This window comes from Rattus norvegicus, chromosome 1, assembly GCF_036323735.1.
Source record: "Rattus norvegicus strain BN/NHsdMcwi chromosome 1, GRCr8, whole genome shotgun sequence".
NCBI classification, from domain to species: Eukaryota; Metazoa; Chordata; class Mammalia; order Rodentia; family Muridae; genus Rattus; species Rattus norvegicus.
Window position 1 is genome coordinate 195,466,797 of NC_086019.1, and position 16,252 is coordinate 195,483,048.

Genomic DNA, 16,252 nt, shown 5'->3' on the forward strand with positions numbered 1-16,252 from the left:
GGCAGCTTCCATATAGCATCAGTAGGCTGGGAATAGTCTATTTGTCCATCAGCAGGAGAGCCACTAAACAGATTTTGGTACAGCCACATGTTACTGCCACAGACTAAGTGACTATTACTACAGAACGAGATGCAACAGAACAGTGGATAACGTCAGATCTGCCACCATTCCTCTGCAAACCCTCTGTGGGAGGAAAAGGATCTGCTTCTGGGAAGGGGAATAAAGTGTGGGGGACCAGTGGGTGAGACAGAGTTTTACTTTTGTCTGTAAGCCATCAGAATCATGTAAAATTATTTTCTGTGAGCTTATAGCTCACATTGAAAAGATGAAAAGATATTATTGAATTAAAACGTTAACAAATTAAGAGAAAATGAACTTAATGGTATTTTGTAGATTTTTTTGGTCTAAAATTGCTTTGTTTGGGCATTTTTGTCTTACCAGTATTTTGCTTGTATATTTTGAGTTCCGTTTTTGTGGGTTTGTGTGTTTATATATGTGTGTGTTTGTGGGGGGGGGGAGACAGAGACAGAAACAGAGAGACAGAGAGAGAAGCAGAGAGTTTTTGTTTGTTGTTTGTTTATACCTTTTCTTTAGAGAAAAGGGAGGGCATGGAGTTGGGTGAGGGAGCATGAGGTAGGGAGGAGCTGAGAGAAGGGAAATGTGTGGCCAGAGCATATTGTGTGAAAATAATGTTTTAATAACAAAAGAGAAAATAGAAATATGAATTACCTTTGCCTGAGCCAGTGGAATCAGCCCTTCTTCTGACCTCTGGGAGGAGTTACAGGTCTGCAGTAGCTTGGCCTGACCCTTGCTGACCTTCCTGACAAGGCCTTTCTAGACAAAATGACCAAGGAAAGAAAGGAGCTTGAATGAGGCCGTTTCATTCACAGGATGGAAAATTTCTATGGCTGCCCCTATGACTTCATTGAGATTTTTGACGGCCCACGAAGTGAACCATTTTCGCTGGGGAGATTCTGCTCTGAAACAACCCCAATATTTACCTCTTCCTCAAGCCACATGAGTGTGGTGTTCCACAGTGACGCAATCGTCACCAACATTGGATTCTTTGCATCTTATGAGTCTCTGTTGCAAGATGAGAAAAACACAGGTAACGTCCTTCCATCCCTTCAGCCACCGGCCCTGCTTGGTGACGCTGGACTCAGATGGCCACTCAGTCACCTGGGAGCTAGGGATTTGAAAGTGGCTCCCAAGCTCCCTGTCAGTTACAGCTCCTGAGGTGTAAGCTGAAGAGACTGGCTGAGCAGATGGCTCTGAGCAGATCGCATCTGCTGAGGTTAAAGGTCCATGAACTCTTAAGAGAAAGGGAACTCAGCCAGCGCCATGTTAGAACCTGTCTTATTCACAACCATGCTAATTATGAGTTCACAAACGGTAGCCCAATTGCGTCTATATGCTCAGAATTGCCACTTTACAAAAGGCTTTGGGGAGCCTTTCTTGAGTTTTGTGAAATATACATTTATGTGTGAATGGGGTGGAGGAGGTGTTAAAAACCTCTCCCTGGATCACCTAACATATTTCTGTCAAGCCCATGCTGCTCAGATGCTAGCCAAGGCAGAGAACATGTCCTCCTTACCTTCAAGGTTCATTGACAAAGGAGATCCCCAGGTTGGTTGACACAGTTTGTCTGCTTTTTCAGATGTGGCACTCAGACTAGCCAATGGCAGCCACCCATGTGAGGGCCGCGTGGAGCTCTACTACAATGGGAGCTGGGGTACAGTGTGTGATGACAGCTGGGACCTGAGAGATGCCCAGGTGGTGTGCCGGCAGCTGGGCTGTGGTGGGGCTGTGGTAGCCATTGGCCGAGCACATTTTGAGCGAGGCTTAGGCCCCATTGTCCTGGACGATGTGGAGTGCATGGGAACGGAAGCAAGACTGTGGCAGTGTCTGCACAGTGGCTGGCTCGCCCACAACTGTGGCCACCACGAAGATGCTGGTGTTGTCTGCTCAGGTGGGTTGGGTTCGGAACCAGGTGGGCTAATGACATTCCAATTCTAGCATCCTCCTGCCCCACCACACAGAAAACAGGAAGAGAATCTAAGACAGTCCCCAAGCACTGTCCCCAACCTGCTACTCAAAGTGTGATTTTCATAACCATTTCCTTTTTTTCTGACTTTTAATTTATGTGCGTTCCTTATACAAGGAAGCTTCAAACTATCACCTTAGAGAACCAGGGCCACGGCTGCAAATAGACCTTACTTGAACACAAACACAATGTCTTAGTTACTTTTCGATTGCTATGATAAAACACCATCACCAAGATAACTCATACAAGAAAATATTTTATTTGGGGCTCATGGTTCTAAGAGGGGTTAGAGTCATGGTGGGGAGCATGACAGCATGGTGCTGATGCAGTGACTGAGAGCTCACACCTTAATCCACACACAGAAGCAGATCGAACTAATTGGGAGTTTCTTAGGCTTTTGAAACCTCAATGTTTGCCTTTAGGGACCTACACCCTTCAACAAATCAACACCTCCTAATCCTTCCCAAACAGTTCTACCAGCAGGGGATTGAACATTCAAATACATGAATCTATGGGGTTTATTTTCATTCATATCACTACACTCATTGTCAACAAAATCATGTAAGAAATATTATTTAAATTTTAATATAAGGCCTAGATATGGCTCAATGCTTAAGGGTACTGGCTGTTCTTCCAGAAGATCCAGGTTGAGTTCCCAGCAACCACACAAGAGCTACACATCAAGTTCACAGCAAGTCTGAGATTAGCCTGGACTACATGGGATCTTGTCTCTAATTGATCAACTTAGTAATTAATTAAAAATAAGAATTACAAACCAATTAACAAGACAGATGGTTAATATAGATTACTACCACTGTGGTCACAGTGAAAGAAAGAAAGAAAGAAAGAAAGAAAGAAAGAAAGAAAGAAAGAAAGAAAGAAAGAAAGAAAGAAACAAAGAAACAAAGAAACAAAGAAACAAAGAAACAAAGAAGCAAAGAAACAAAGAAACAAAGAAAGAAAGAAAGAAAGAAAGAAAGAAACAAAGAATGGAGGGAGGGAGGGAGGGGGGAGGAAGGAAAGAAAGAAAGAAAGAAAGAAAGAGGAGGGAGGGAGGAAAGAAAGAAGGAGGAGGGAGGGAGGGAGGAAGGAAGGAAAGGAAGGAAGGAAGGAGAGAAAGAAAGAAAGAAGAAAGAAAGAAAGAGAGAAAGAAAGAGAGAAAGAAAGTAAGTTTTATTCTAGTATCCATTATCAGAGCAGAATGGACCTAGGAATCCAGGAACTCAGGTGGTGACTTGGAGTCAATCTTTGATGCATATATGGAATACGTCTGGCTTTTGTTTCTTCCCCAAATAATTTAAATAAACAGGCTTATTTAAACTTGTGGGATTTAATAGAATGAAAAGAGATAACAGCAACTTTCTACTCTTCTTATGTCTTTCATAGCCTCTTTGTCCCAGCCAGCACCATCCTTTCCCGTGAGTGATATGATTTCAGGTAATGTCAGTTGTTCTTGACTGGTTGACTGTACCTCACATTGGCAAAGTCACACTGGGAAGTAGGGTTGAGGTTTGAGGGCCAAACACCCTGACTTCATCATCAGTAAACTGAGCAAATCCCTGAACTATCTCTATTTCCTCCTCAGGAGGAGTGAGGTGAGTGGTGACATTTGCATCTTCAGGATATACTGGGATTTGGTGACTTTCCTTGCGCAAGAGGGAGAGGTTGACGCAGTGCTTAGCATGTGACAAAACATGCTATGTAGACATCAGCCATTATCTTCTGATGAGAGCACTGTTAAGAATTTCCCTTTGTGCTCTGTTTTCTCCCTGGGGGAAGGATGAAGAAGCATTAACGTTTCCATGTGCTCCTGGCTATTTGGGGCCCAAATTCAGTCAGCTGGTCTTCAGGGCAGGTCTTAAAGAGCAAAGTTCAACATGCAGAGAAGAACTGGGGGAAAGAATGACCTTCAGAGGAAGCACCAGCTTGGGTCGTTCTGGTAGCAGAGATCCTCAAGGGCCGTTTCACTGCCTTTAAACTGTTTTTTAAATCTGTTCACCCACGGCTCTAGTTTTACTGTCTTATAAAGTAGTTTGTAGTCACTGTGTACACATTGACTGAGGGACGGAAGGCTTATTCTTTATAGAGAACATTACCGTGGAGAAATGTCTTTAGGAGCTGTCTTTAGACAATCCCAAAGGTGAAGAGCCCACTGGAAATTGAAGGAGAGTTGAAGATGCCTGACACCTAACAAAGATGTGTAATTTTCTTCTTTTTGCCCTCTCTCCTTCTTTAGCCTTGCTAGGAAAGCAGCCAGAGGTGCACACATCACCAGGTAACCTTTTCTTCTCGCCTCCGTTGCCTTTTCCTTTGTGTGTTTGAGTCCAGATTCCAGCAGAGCTGGATGAGGAGCATCCCTGCTGAGTCCACTATATATTCCCGCCCTCCTCCCCAGCTCAGGCTGATCCTGCTGATGGAGGATTTATTGGTAATGCCTGGACCAGCTAGAAAATCTGGGACTAGAAAATACTGCAACAGGAATGATTTGCATGGGAGTAGTGTGAAAGCTGGCTCCTGTTAAGGCTCGGGGTGTCATGCTGTCCTTACCCAGCCCTACCTAGGAAGTGATCTTGGCTATCTTCTGACCTCCTATTCTCTTCTGACACAGCGACTTTTAACTATGACCATAAGCAGTGACTGCCCTTCTCATTCTCTGGAACAACTTGACACATGGGTCATACTTGATCCTGGTGCTTACTACTATCATTCCTTGATCAGTGTACACGCACAGCAACACACACACACACACACACACACACACACACACACACACACCACACACACACACCAGTTAGTGCAGCTCCTCATGAAAAGAAAAGGATAAAAATAAAAATATGACCTATTTTGTGACTACCAGAAACAAAAACTTGCAACTTGCAGTAAGAGGACCAAGGGCAAGTTCCTGGTCCATCTGGCCAAGGGATAATCATTTCTTTACCAAGCACAATCTTGAAAATCCATTGAGTGGTACCAAGGACAAGAATTTAATTGATTTGAAATTAAATGAAGGGGACATGGGTTTGCCATCCTTTTACTATCAATTCATGACTCCCAGGGAATAGATGCTTTACCCGTCAGTCTTTGAGGATGGACTCTTAAGAGGATTGTTCCTGAATTACCCACAGGTCTGGCCCTGCGGCTGGTGAATGGGACAAGCAGGTGTGAAGGCCGAGTTGAAGTGTGCTTTGCCAACACCTGGGGGACTGTGTGTGGTGACAACTGGTCCATAGAGGATGCCCACGTGGTCTGCAGACAACTTGGCTGTGGTCCAGCTTTATCTGCCCTGCCAGGCAGCAGTTTTGGCCCTGGGTCAGGCAGCATCGCCCTTGATGATGTAAACTGCACAGGAAAAGAATCTTCCCTGGCAGAGTGCCCTCACAGAGACTGGCTCACCCACAATTGTGGGCACCAGGAAGATGCTGGTGTTATCTGTTCAGGTAAGAGAAGGTCCTTCCTAGACAAGTCACAGAGTTTCCCAAGCCAGGATTGAATGCTGAATGCTAGCACACCTCGAGCCTGCCCCACAGTCAGGACACTGGGTTTCTTTCCCAACATTGACAGCTATGCTTGCAAAACTGAGAGTCTGAAGAGATTAATCAACCGAGAGAGAGAGAGAGAAAGAGAGAGAGAGAATAAAATAGTACTAGCTTCCTGAGGTTGGTAGGAGTTAACAAGACAAACTGCAGACAATGTTTAGTTGAGCATCTAAGAACCCGTAAATAATACAAAATAACTAGCTATTGTAATTTTTGTTATTAAGATTCATTCAGTCAGAACAGTGTACTCAGACTTTCAGGCAGGTAGAAACCCACAGAAGAGGAAACAGTCTTGGATGCCTAAGAATTATTCACACCCAGATTCCTTCGATTATAATTAAACAATGACTGTCCTTTAGGGCACTTCACCATCATGTTTCTAATATCTACCATCTTGTTTCCTTTCTCGCTACAGATTCTGCAGCTAATGGACATCCAGGTATCTGAGTTCATGAATACTGTATTTCCTGCCTGGTGACTAGAGTCTACCAAAAGTCTACCAAAACCACTAGGCTTCTCTTCTGAACTAGAAATTATTTTTTGATAATTCTTTGATCTCTAGATTGTTCTAGAAGATCAGGACCCAGGGCTATTTCCCAGTCTCCGGGGGCCTGCCATGCACCCAGGAGAAAGGTGTTCTAAAATTAACATATTGGTTTGTCTTCCCTTCTGCACACAAGCACCACATTTCAGCAGGAAAGTATGACACCAGCTTTTGATCCAAGATACTCATGCAGCAGAGGCCTTAGCAGGCCAATGTTCAGATGGTCCTAGAGGCAGAGGAACCTGGGGATAAGGGCTCCTGCTCTGTCTGCAGTGTGTGCTTGGAACCTGGGATGGAGCTGATCTGACAATGAAGTCCCTGCTATGAGGCCGGAGCTCATGATCCCAACATGAATTTAATGTCTCCTTCTTACTTAGAATAATGAGCACATACATGCATGAGTCATTATCACCATTTAAATGGAAACTATTTGATTGGCTACTTGGTGGGGTTTAAAGGCAAACTCTCTGAAATGATTTGGGTGACGCTTAAGAGTATGAGGTAGCATTTTCTTTGCTTCGGATGTATCTGTGGTGACTTTCTCCCATTCTTCCTGTGCAGCTACTCCAGCTCCTGAGGAACATCCACACGATTTGCATCCAGGTACTTTCCTACTCTTACAGCCTGTGAATCTCTCAGGCTGATTGTGACTAACGGAAAACACACAAACAAGTCTGGGGAGACAGCTCAGTAGGTAAAGTGCTGGCCAGCCAAGCACAAGGATCTGGTTCAGTCTCGAGAGCCCAGGCATGGCGGCACAGGCTTGCAATACCAGTTTGGGACAATGGGGACAGACAGATCCCTGGGAATTTCTGGCCAGTCAGTCAAAACAAATCAGCCAGTTTCAGAAAAAATCTGAGGTAGTAGGTATCCTGAAGAATGAATCTGGGATTAATCTGGTCTATAAACACACACACACACACACACACACACACACACACACACACACACACACTCTCACACACACACTCACATACACTCACACACACTCACACACACATACACACACGCTCACACACACAAACTCACACACACAAACAGACATACAGACACACATACAGACACACACACAGGCGGACACACAGGCGGACACACATGGGGAGAAGGGAAGAGTTAGAGAAAGAACATTATTTTCATGGTCTTGATGCTACAAAACAAAGAAGCTCAGTAAAGCTTCTGGCATGTGCCTTCTATTAAGGGTTTTGCTTGTTTTTAAAGGACAGTCAGTTTACTCGCCTCAACTGCAGCATCCGATGTTCCAAGGCTGGGGTCCACGCTGTGCTCTAGTGAACCCTTGCAAAGAACCCTCCCCAGTCCTGAGGGTTCAGACTATGAATCTGCTTTAGTTCAGAGGGTCTTTTCCACACTTTGCCTCCGGGGTGCTGTACCTGCTTTGATGAATAGGTTACAGCTTTCTAGTTTCAAGTGATGAACAACTACATGTATCTTGTCGATTCCATCCTGCCTGAGAGAACCGAGCTAGACATACAGTCTGAGCCCTCACATGCAGATGCATTGTTTTCAGCCTTTAGAAAGTGATTTTCTGAAGAAGAAATAAAATGACCCTAGCATCAGAGAGCCCTGGACATGGTACCAAAGGCCTGGAAACCCCAGCTACTTGAGAGAATGAGACAGGAGGATTGCATGTTCCAAGCCTACCTGGGAGTGAGGTCTAGTGAGATCCTTAATCTCAAAAGAAATGCTTTTTTAAAAAAACAGCCAGGGAACAGCTCTGTGGAAGAATGATATGTTTAGGTACATCTTCCTCAGTGCTCTAGCATCTGTGGCCTCCAGTCCATAACCAAACTGCCCAGGACAGCAATCCAGCACAGGTAGAAACACTTTAAATTTCCAGTACAGAAAGTGGTTGTATGTATTCCTTTGGGTAGATAGATATCCCACATCTGCACAGCCCTTCATAGACAGGTACATGTTACCCCAACAGCAGGCTGCACACCAGGCTAGGATTCTCCAGCTTGATGCGCTGTCCCCCTTGAGCACTGAAGGACCCTCAGCTGACTTGGTTCTTGGCTCCCGCAGATCTGCAGCTGGTGAGGCTGTCCGATGGGAGAAGCCAGTGTGAGGGCCGCGTAGAAATCTACTTCAATGGGACCTGGGGGACCGTGTGTGACGATCTTTGGGGCATACAGGCTGCCCAAGTAGTATGTCAACAACTGGGCTGTGGGGCAGCCCTGGCAGCCCCCAGGAGCAGTCTATTTGGGGATGGCTCTGGCCCCATCTTCCTAGACGACGTGAGATGCCTGGGCACAGAAACCAACCTGGGGCACTGCCACCACCTCGGCCTTTCTGTGCACAACTGTGAACACCACGAGGATGCAGGCGCCGTCTGTTCAGGTACCTCATCTCTTCTGGAACTTTATTTTCCTCCCAAGCAACAAACCAGGTAGAACAGCAAGGAAGGCACAGGGTCCCTGTTGAGGCACACTTGTCCTGGCTTTTGTGTTGAGAGTGTCATGCACACTTGGACTCCAACGGCCATCAACATCGGCCACCCTAGTGTCAGGAAATAGGTGTCCATAGTCCTTTGTCACAGCCGGCTCCCCAGACCTTACACATGGAAATCCTATAAGCAACAATGTGCCTGCCGTAGGGCCATTAAACCCCTGGGAATGGTCCTTCTGTGTGCATGGAACTCTTGAGACTGCACGATGAGATTTCAGACGGCTTGACTATGCACATACTTTCCTCGTGCACTTCCCACGACCGGACTTTCTTGCTACAAGGAACAAATTTAGGTAACCACTCAAAAAAACCTTGACCAAAAAATCCTATAAAAGAGAGGAAGGAGAGAGTAGGAACCAGAAGGGTCAAGGACACCATAAAAAAACTCATAGAATTAAATAGTCTGGCTTCATAATGGCTCACAGAGACTGAACTGCCAACCAGGGAGCCTGCGTGGGTCTAACCTAATACCCCTGCCTATATGTTATGGTGGCATAGGTTGGTCTTCTTGTGGGACTCCTAACAGTGGCAGTGTTGGCTGTCTCCGATGTCTTGCCTGTGTTTCCTGCACCCTTTCCTCCCACTGGGTTGCTTGGTCCAGCCTTGATATGAGGGGAGGTGCCTACTCTTACTGCAACTTAATATGCCATGGTTTGTTGATATCCCTGGGAGGTTTGCCCTTTTCTGAAGGGAAACAGAGGAGTGGTGGATTGTGGGGGAGAGGGGAGATAGGGAGAAAGGAGCTGGGAGGAGAGGAAGCTGGGGAAATTGTGGTTCGGATGCAATACATGAGAGAATAAATTTTAAAAATTTTAAAAATCTTGATCACTAAAACCTTGTTTTGTTATTAATTAATTGCTCCACCCCTGGACCTCACCACTGCCTGGTACACCTCATTCTTCACCTCCCAGAGGGCCAGGCAGAGGTGAGGCCGGGAGATTGTGTGAGGATCAAGGTGGGGAGAGGCTGCATCTCCTCCACTCTGTCAGTTTGCTGGTTACCTTGTTCTGTTGTGTCTGAAGAGTTAATTTCATGGTGCCAGGGATTAAAAACTCTAAGTTAAAATGTTTGTGTCCATTCCTATTCTGTGGTCACAGATCCCCTAAGTGCCACCTGCCTATCAGGTTGAGAGATGTTCCCAGTGGGTATTAGTAAGTCAGGTGAGGGAAGGTTGGTGGCTCCAAGGCATTGTCAGCATGAGCGGGCTATAGCATGTGACCACACATGGGCATGATGAGGATTCGTGCCCACTCGGTTTGTGGTATTTTACCGGACGAACCCCCACTGATGTCAGGGCTTCTGATTTTCTCTTCCAGCTGTTGGTGTTGCCTCAGCTCCAGCAGGAGTGGTTCCCAAAGCTGGTAAGATTCTCATTGCATTTCCCTCCTGATTATCAGACCTTTCTGGGGACCTCCCCAAGTTTATAGCCTGTACTATCACTGGCTACCTAGAGCTCATCCTCTCTGGGAAGCAAAGGAGAAGGTGAACCAGAGGAGAGTCTCCTCATATAGACTGCCGCCACTTGTCATCCCCCAGCCTTTCGGATAATTTTAACTTTGGACTTGCACCAAGAAACAAGCTTCTAAAATGGACAAGCCTGAGCTTAGCATGGTTAACAGGAATACTGATGGGATTTGGATCCAAGGATATGATAATCATTGGAATAACTATAACATCTTTTTAGTCTAGAGATAAGAAATCAGAATTAGCCAGAGAAAATAAGTCACTGCACCTCGGACCGTTAATATGGTGTAGTCCTGTGGTGCTCAGAGGCAGAAAGCCAGGGTTCCTACAGTTCTGAGATTTAGAGGGATAGTATTTTTCCTTTTCTTTTCTTCCTTAGTTAATTCATTTATTATTCCCTTTACATCCTGATTGAGTCTCCCCTCCCTCCTCTCCTTCCAGTCTCACCCTCACACTCCCTTCCCCTTATCCTCCCTTCTCCTCTGAATGGAAGCCCCGCCCCCCTGCAGCTTGCACCAACCACAGTGGCACAACAAGGTGCAGCAGGACTAGCTGCATCCTTTCCCACTGAGACCAGACAAGGCAGCCCAGCTAGAGGAAAGGGATCCAAAGTGGGGTAACAGAGTCAGTCAGCCCCAATTCCAATTGTCAGGGGACCCACATAGAGACCATATTACATATGCGTAGAGGCCTATGTCCAACCCATTCATGCTCTTCATCGGTTCAGTCTCTGTGAGTCCCTATGGCCCCAGGATAGTTGACTACTTTTAGATCTTCTTGCGGTGTCCTTGACCCCTCTGGCTCTAGAGGGATAGTATTAAGAACTAAAGAAAAGCCCACCATGACACTCCAGGACTAACCTCTGTGTCTTCCCCAGACTCGCTTATAATCAGGTTGGTGGATGGAAAAAATCGATGTGAAGGGAGAGTGGAAGTCCACCACAATGGCACGTGGGGCACTGTTTGTGATGACCTCTGGGACATCGAAGACGCCCATGTGGTGTGCCAGCAACTGAACTGCGGGAAGGGTGTCAGTGCCCTTGGGAGTGGCTACTTTGGAGAGGGTGTAGGCAGCATCTTCCTGGACGATGTGAGGTGCCAGGGCAATGAGACCTCGCTAAGCCAGTGCCACCACCCAGGCTTGTCTGTCCACAACTGTGGCCACCATGAAGATGCCAGTGTCATCTGCTCAGGTATTCGCTGCTGTCTTAGCAAGTGATCCTTGATGAGGGGACCGGAAGTTATCTTTGGGACATTTGGATGCTGCTGGGGTCTGCTAATCATGCCCAAGGCGCTATCTCAGCCTTCCAAGGCTTGCTGGGGCAGCTGTGCATAATGTGTGGTGTAACAGCCCCACTCTCTACCCTGTCCTTCCTCCTGCCCATCACTCCTCAGTATGTCATACATTACACGATGCCCATGAGTTCCCCTTAGAGTCTGCAGATTTGACCGTCCTAAGGACTCTCTGGGTGCTCTGTCCACTAGCCACGACAGTAATGGCCTTTTCCTTATATCATCTGCTTTGAGCGCTGAGACTGACTATCAGTACTGGCCTTGAGTGCGAACACAATCCTGTTTCTCTTTCTTCGTTTAAACTGTCTCCTTGTGGCCTCTCATCCAGGGTGGTTTCCTGTTGGTTTGTTTGTTTGTTTGTTTGTTTCATTCAGCAAAGTTTATGGATTATGTTTTCCTTTGCTGCGCCCCAACATAAAAGAGAAGAAAATCAGATGAAATGAAAATAACCCTGGCCAAGAATCTCTTAAATGGGGCAGGGACTAATATAAGAGAATTTAAGTAATTCTTCTGTTAGTTAATATGTATTTCTTCTTAGATTTTACTTATCCTTTGACAATTTCAGTCAATGTATCTTGATCATATCCATCTCCAGTTCCCCCCTCTACTTCCCATGAATAGCTGGATGCCACCCAACATGTCCCTTCCCCCCTTTCTGGTCTTTCCCTTTTTGCTTTCTTTTTTTCTGTAATCCGCAGAGTTCAATTAGGGCTGCCTGCTGGTACACTGGTGATCTTGTTGGCTCTATTTTGAACACACAGGCACAACTGCAGTGAGTCATGAGGGTCACAGCCGTGCAATGCCCAGAAGACATGGTGCCCCCCCACCCCAGCTCTTACATTCTTTCTGTCCCTCTTCTCAGTATTCCCTGGGCTCCCATTTAGAGCTAAGCACTCAATAATCGCTTATTCTCAGGACTTCGACCATGTCAACTGCCTGTTTAATTTGTATTTCACACGCACTGTATACTTCACTGTTGTAAGGGATTGTTTTCTGAGGTGTTCAGACACCTCAGAGATATGTTGCCATGGTTGCTGGGCATAATTGAGGAGTCAATGTTATTCATCTAAGGGTCAAAGTGAGAAGGCGCCTAGTCATGTGTCATTCTGCAAAACATCCTCCTCATTGCACCAAAGAAGTGGCCTTTCTGACCCCTCCCAGAGAAACAAACTGTCCCCCTAGACAATGAACGTTTCTCACTTCCTGCCTTCACATATCCCTCTCTATTTCAGCCTTAGCCAAAACAAACAAACAAACAAACAAACAAACAAACAACACACTCTGCTTTTTGGTTTAGTTTCTCATTCCAGAAGCTGCTTGGGTGGCATTTTAACATAGCTCATGTGTCCACCTTTCAAAATAAAAATGATCTCCTAAGTTTCTCTTTGCTTTTCCTTTTCAGCATCAGACACAGAAAGGCCAACTTCACTGGGTAATGTTTCTTTCTTTACTGTTTTCTCTACATCAGGTATGTATAGATTGCCTTACCTGTGATTGAGGTCTGTGTGTCATATGAAATGACAGGCTGTGACTGGGATGTAGCTCGCTTGGCAAAGTGCTTGTGTAAAATGTATAGAGCCCCGCATTTGATCCCAGCCTAGCATGTGGCTTATAATCACACATCCAGGAAGCAGAGGTGGGAGGATCGGAAGCTCATTGGCCACAAGTGAATTTGAAGACAATCTGAGCTACATGAGATTTTGTCTCCAAAAAATTATATAGGAAAGGGGAGAGTGTACCTTAAATTCGTATCAAAGTAACATGTTTCTTCATTCATTAACTGAAAAAGTTAACTGGACTAGAGTGCAATACAGTATGTCTTCATACAGTACGTCTCACGTGTGTGTGAGCATGTGTATTGGGGGAATATGTATACCTGTGCTTGTGGACTCCAGCAGTTAGCATCAGGTGTCTTCTGCAATCACTCTCTGCTTTATTTTTTGAGGCAGGGTCTCTCACTGAACCAAGCTGGCTGGGTAGTGAGCCCCAAGGATCTGTCTCTTTCAGCCTTGCCAGGGCCAGCTCTTAGGTACATACTGGGATCCAGGTCTGCATACCTATGTGCAAACCAACTGAGCCATCTCTGTGGCTCCCTCTCCCTTCCTTTCCTACTCAATACCTGGTGTCTGAGATAAAGCTACCCTGGTGTAGCTGCCCTCCTATTCTCATTACGGTTGATACCTAAGGTCTTCAATCTGTTTTTGTAAGACTTTGGACATCTCAGACAAAACTCCAGTCTACATTTTGATAACATGATGTAGAGACACAAGTTTCTAGCATGTTTACAGGGCCAGACACCAATTCAGTGATATGGAAACAAGGAGGAAGAAATGGCATAGCTGGATGTGCAGGGAGAAATACCAGATCACTCTTTTGAATACAGCCTATCAATATATTAAGTTTTGTGAAAAGTCCTATAGTAATGGAGCTTTTGAATTTTTGGTTGAACACAATTTTGCTCAGATCTCTCTCACTGAAAGGAAAGCCTTGAGTAGCCATAGAGTAACCATGCTGTACCCTGGATCCCAGGGTCAGAGAACCCAGGGTTATGCTCTAACTCAGCGTTAGCCACTGGCTAATGATCCACAGGATCCCTTACTCCTCAGAGAACAGGAAGATAAGGCCTCAAAGCTATGTCCTGGGGACTGAGTGGTCTATGTTGTTCAGGGCATAGTTATAGGAACTCCTCATGGATATGAGCACTGCTGTGTGCTGGGTCTATAGTTCCCAACTATAAGCCCTTCTCACTTTATACCCTCTTGTAAATATCCTACGTGACAAGTTGGGTCTCATTCTAGAGCTTGTGTTGATGAGCACACACTTAAATAGGTTAGAAATATATAAGGAACCGCTCAAATTCCCTCTGAAATATAAATAGTTACAAAAATGGTATGTCATTCATGTTTCTGAAATTGCAAAGCCATCTTCCATGCTTAGTAAAAAATTAACCTTGAAAGCAAATCAGCAAATCAGTTTGTGCTGAACATGTGGGGTGTGCCCAAGTGTCCCAGGATATGACAAATTAAGTATGACACCATTGCAGCTCAGCATTTTACAAGGGCTGAAAGAAACCCCAGATAGGGAACCTACTGACACTCTTAAGAATTGAAATTCAGATCACCTTATGAAATTCAGGTTTGCCTATGAGTATCGAAATTACCTTTCACTCTACGGTTTTCTCCTTTTCAAATTTGTGTATAGTTCTCACATATCTTCATTGTACACAACACTGTGTTATATAAAAACACTTCCACACATGTATATACTGCACATAAGCTTGTCCCCTCTCCCCTCTCATACTATTTCCCCTCCCCTTTCTTACTCCTGCCAGTTGGATCCTCTGGACAGCTTCCTGTCTCCTTTCGTACTGCATGAGCACACATGCCCTTATCCATCTATATGGAGGGAAGCATGATGTCACCTGTCATCTTGAGACTACCATCTTTCCAGTTGTGTCCGTGTCCTGCAAATGGCATGATTTCCCTTGTTAGCCCCATGTTTTAAAAGCAGAGGGTCTTATATAAGAACCCACACATCCAGCTCTTTTCTCCTCTGTGCCAGGGGTCAACTACAGGACCTCATACCAGTTACTTACTCCCAAGCTACACCCCTGGTCCAAAATTTTTAGCTTAGGCCAAAAAGAATACTCTCAACATGACTAACGGTTATGTGCATTTCATTGGGACAATTGGCTGAGGCTGAGCAGAGAGGGCTACACTGCATATAGGCACAGGCCTTCCCATCTCCCCCTGGCCCTTCCACGTGTGTTCAGCTCTGTAGGCATCTCCATTTCCGTGTCTCTCAGGAGTTTACTGAGCATTCCACTCACCTGGGATTCTGTTTAAATGTAGATTTGCACACAAGAGCTTGCATTTCTTTTTCTTCTTGTTTTATTCTTGTGTGTGTGACTATTTTGTTTGCATGACTGGATGTGCACCATGAGTATGCCTGCTGCTGGCAGAAGTCAGAAGAGAGCCTCAGATTTCCCAGAAATGGAGTTATGAGTGTTTGTGAGCTACCATGGAGGGCTGGGAACCAAAAGTAGTTCAGCTTCAAGATCAGTAAGTGCTCTTTAACCTCAGGAGTCTGGATTTCTAAAAGCAGGTCCCAGACGCTGCAGAGCTGCTGGATAGACCTTCCCATGCAGTAGCTGAAGGGCAGAGATTCAGGAGTCGCCCCAGGCCACACAGTCTGTTACACAGACACTGGGAGCCAGATCTCTTGGCTCCAGCCCCATGCTTTGCTACCACTAACTCCCTTTAACTTTATGAAACAAAAATAAATAAATAAACAAACAAACAAATAAATAATAAAAAAGAGGAAATCCAATGGGAACAAAACAGAACCAAATGTATTGGGACACATTTGTGTGCGGGGTCATTTATTTTTACAAAAAAACTTGATTGGCAGGGATGACATTTAATTACAATTTTCTTACCCTTCTGGATCAACAGTTCCTACCTCAAACCCAGCCACAGTTTGGGTCCCTGCAACTGGTAAGTTTTCTGCTCGTTTTTCTACTCACTTCCTATCAGGGATAAAATGATGTTGAAATTCTGTCAAAATAGCACAGTTTTACTCCTGGTTCTTCGAGAGTCATTTAGCAGAAATAGACAAGATCCCAGAAGTATACCAAGAGAGCCTCTGTGCAGCCAAGTCAAGACCCCACGTTCATGCTCAAGTCCAAGTGCTTGCATTCATGTTGGGGCATCCTACAAAGCCTCTCTCACAACCTGCCAGTGTGTTGTTCGTTTTTGCAATGCTCTTAGTACTTGACAAGCTGGCCTTCCTACCAACTGCACATTAGGAAAAACATAGGTGAATAGTGGGGTATACGGACAGGTAGGGCTAGCCCCACTCTGGCAGTGACAGGGATGCCCACTTACTCTGCTGTCCTTTGAGATACCTC

General features: G+C 45.4%; 1 protein-coding gene across 1 annotated transcript in view; it reads left to right on the forward strand.

Annotated features, from left to right (window-relative positions):
• The window catches only part of Dmbt1l1 (deleted in malignant brain tumors 1 like 1), a 134,440-nt gene that overhangs the window by 86,715 nt on the left and 31,473 nt on the right, over positions 1 to 16,252 (forward strand). Inside the window, exons 30-41 of the mRNA XM_063279682.1 lie at positions 891 to 1,108; positions 1,658 to 1,969; positions 3,431 to 3,481; positions 4,281 to 4,319; positions 5,170 to 5,481; positions 5,996 to 6,019; positions 6,686 to 6,727; positions 8,165 to 8,479; positions 9,904 to 9,948; positions 10,929 to 11,243; positions 12,746 to 12,775; positions 15,798 to 15,839. Coding sequence (XP_063135752.1) covers positions 891 to 1,108; positions 1,658 to 1,969; positions 3,431 to 3,481; positions 4,281 to 4,319; positions 5,170 to 5,481; positions 5,996 to 6,019; positions 6,686 to 6,727; positions 8,165 to 8,479; positions 9,904 to 9,948; positions 10,929 to 11,243; positions 12,746 to 12,775; positions 15,798 to 15,839 — 1,745 coding nt within the window. The remainder of the gene's footprint in view (positions 1 to 890; positions 1,109 to 1,657; positions 1,970 to 3,430; positions 3,482 to 4,280; positions 4,320 to 5,169; positions 5,482 to 5,995; positions 6,020 to 6,685; positions 6,728 to 8,164; positions 8,480 to 9,903; positions 9,949 to 10,928; positions 11,244 to 12,745; positions 12,776 to 15,797; positions 15,840 to 16,252) is intronic.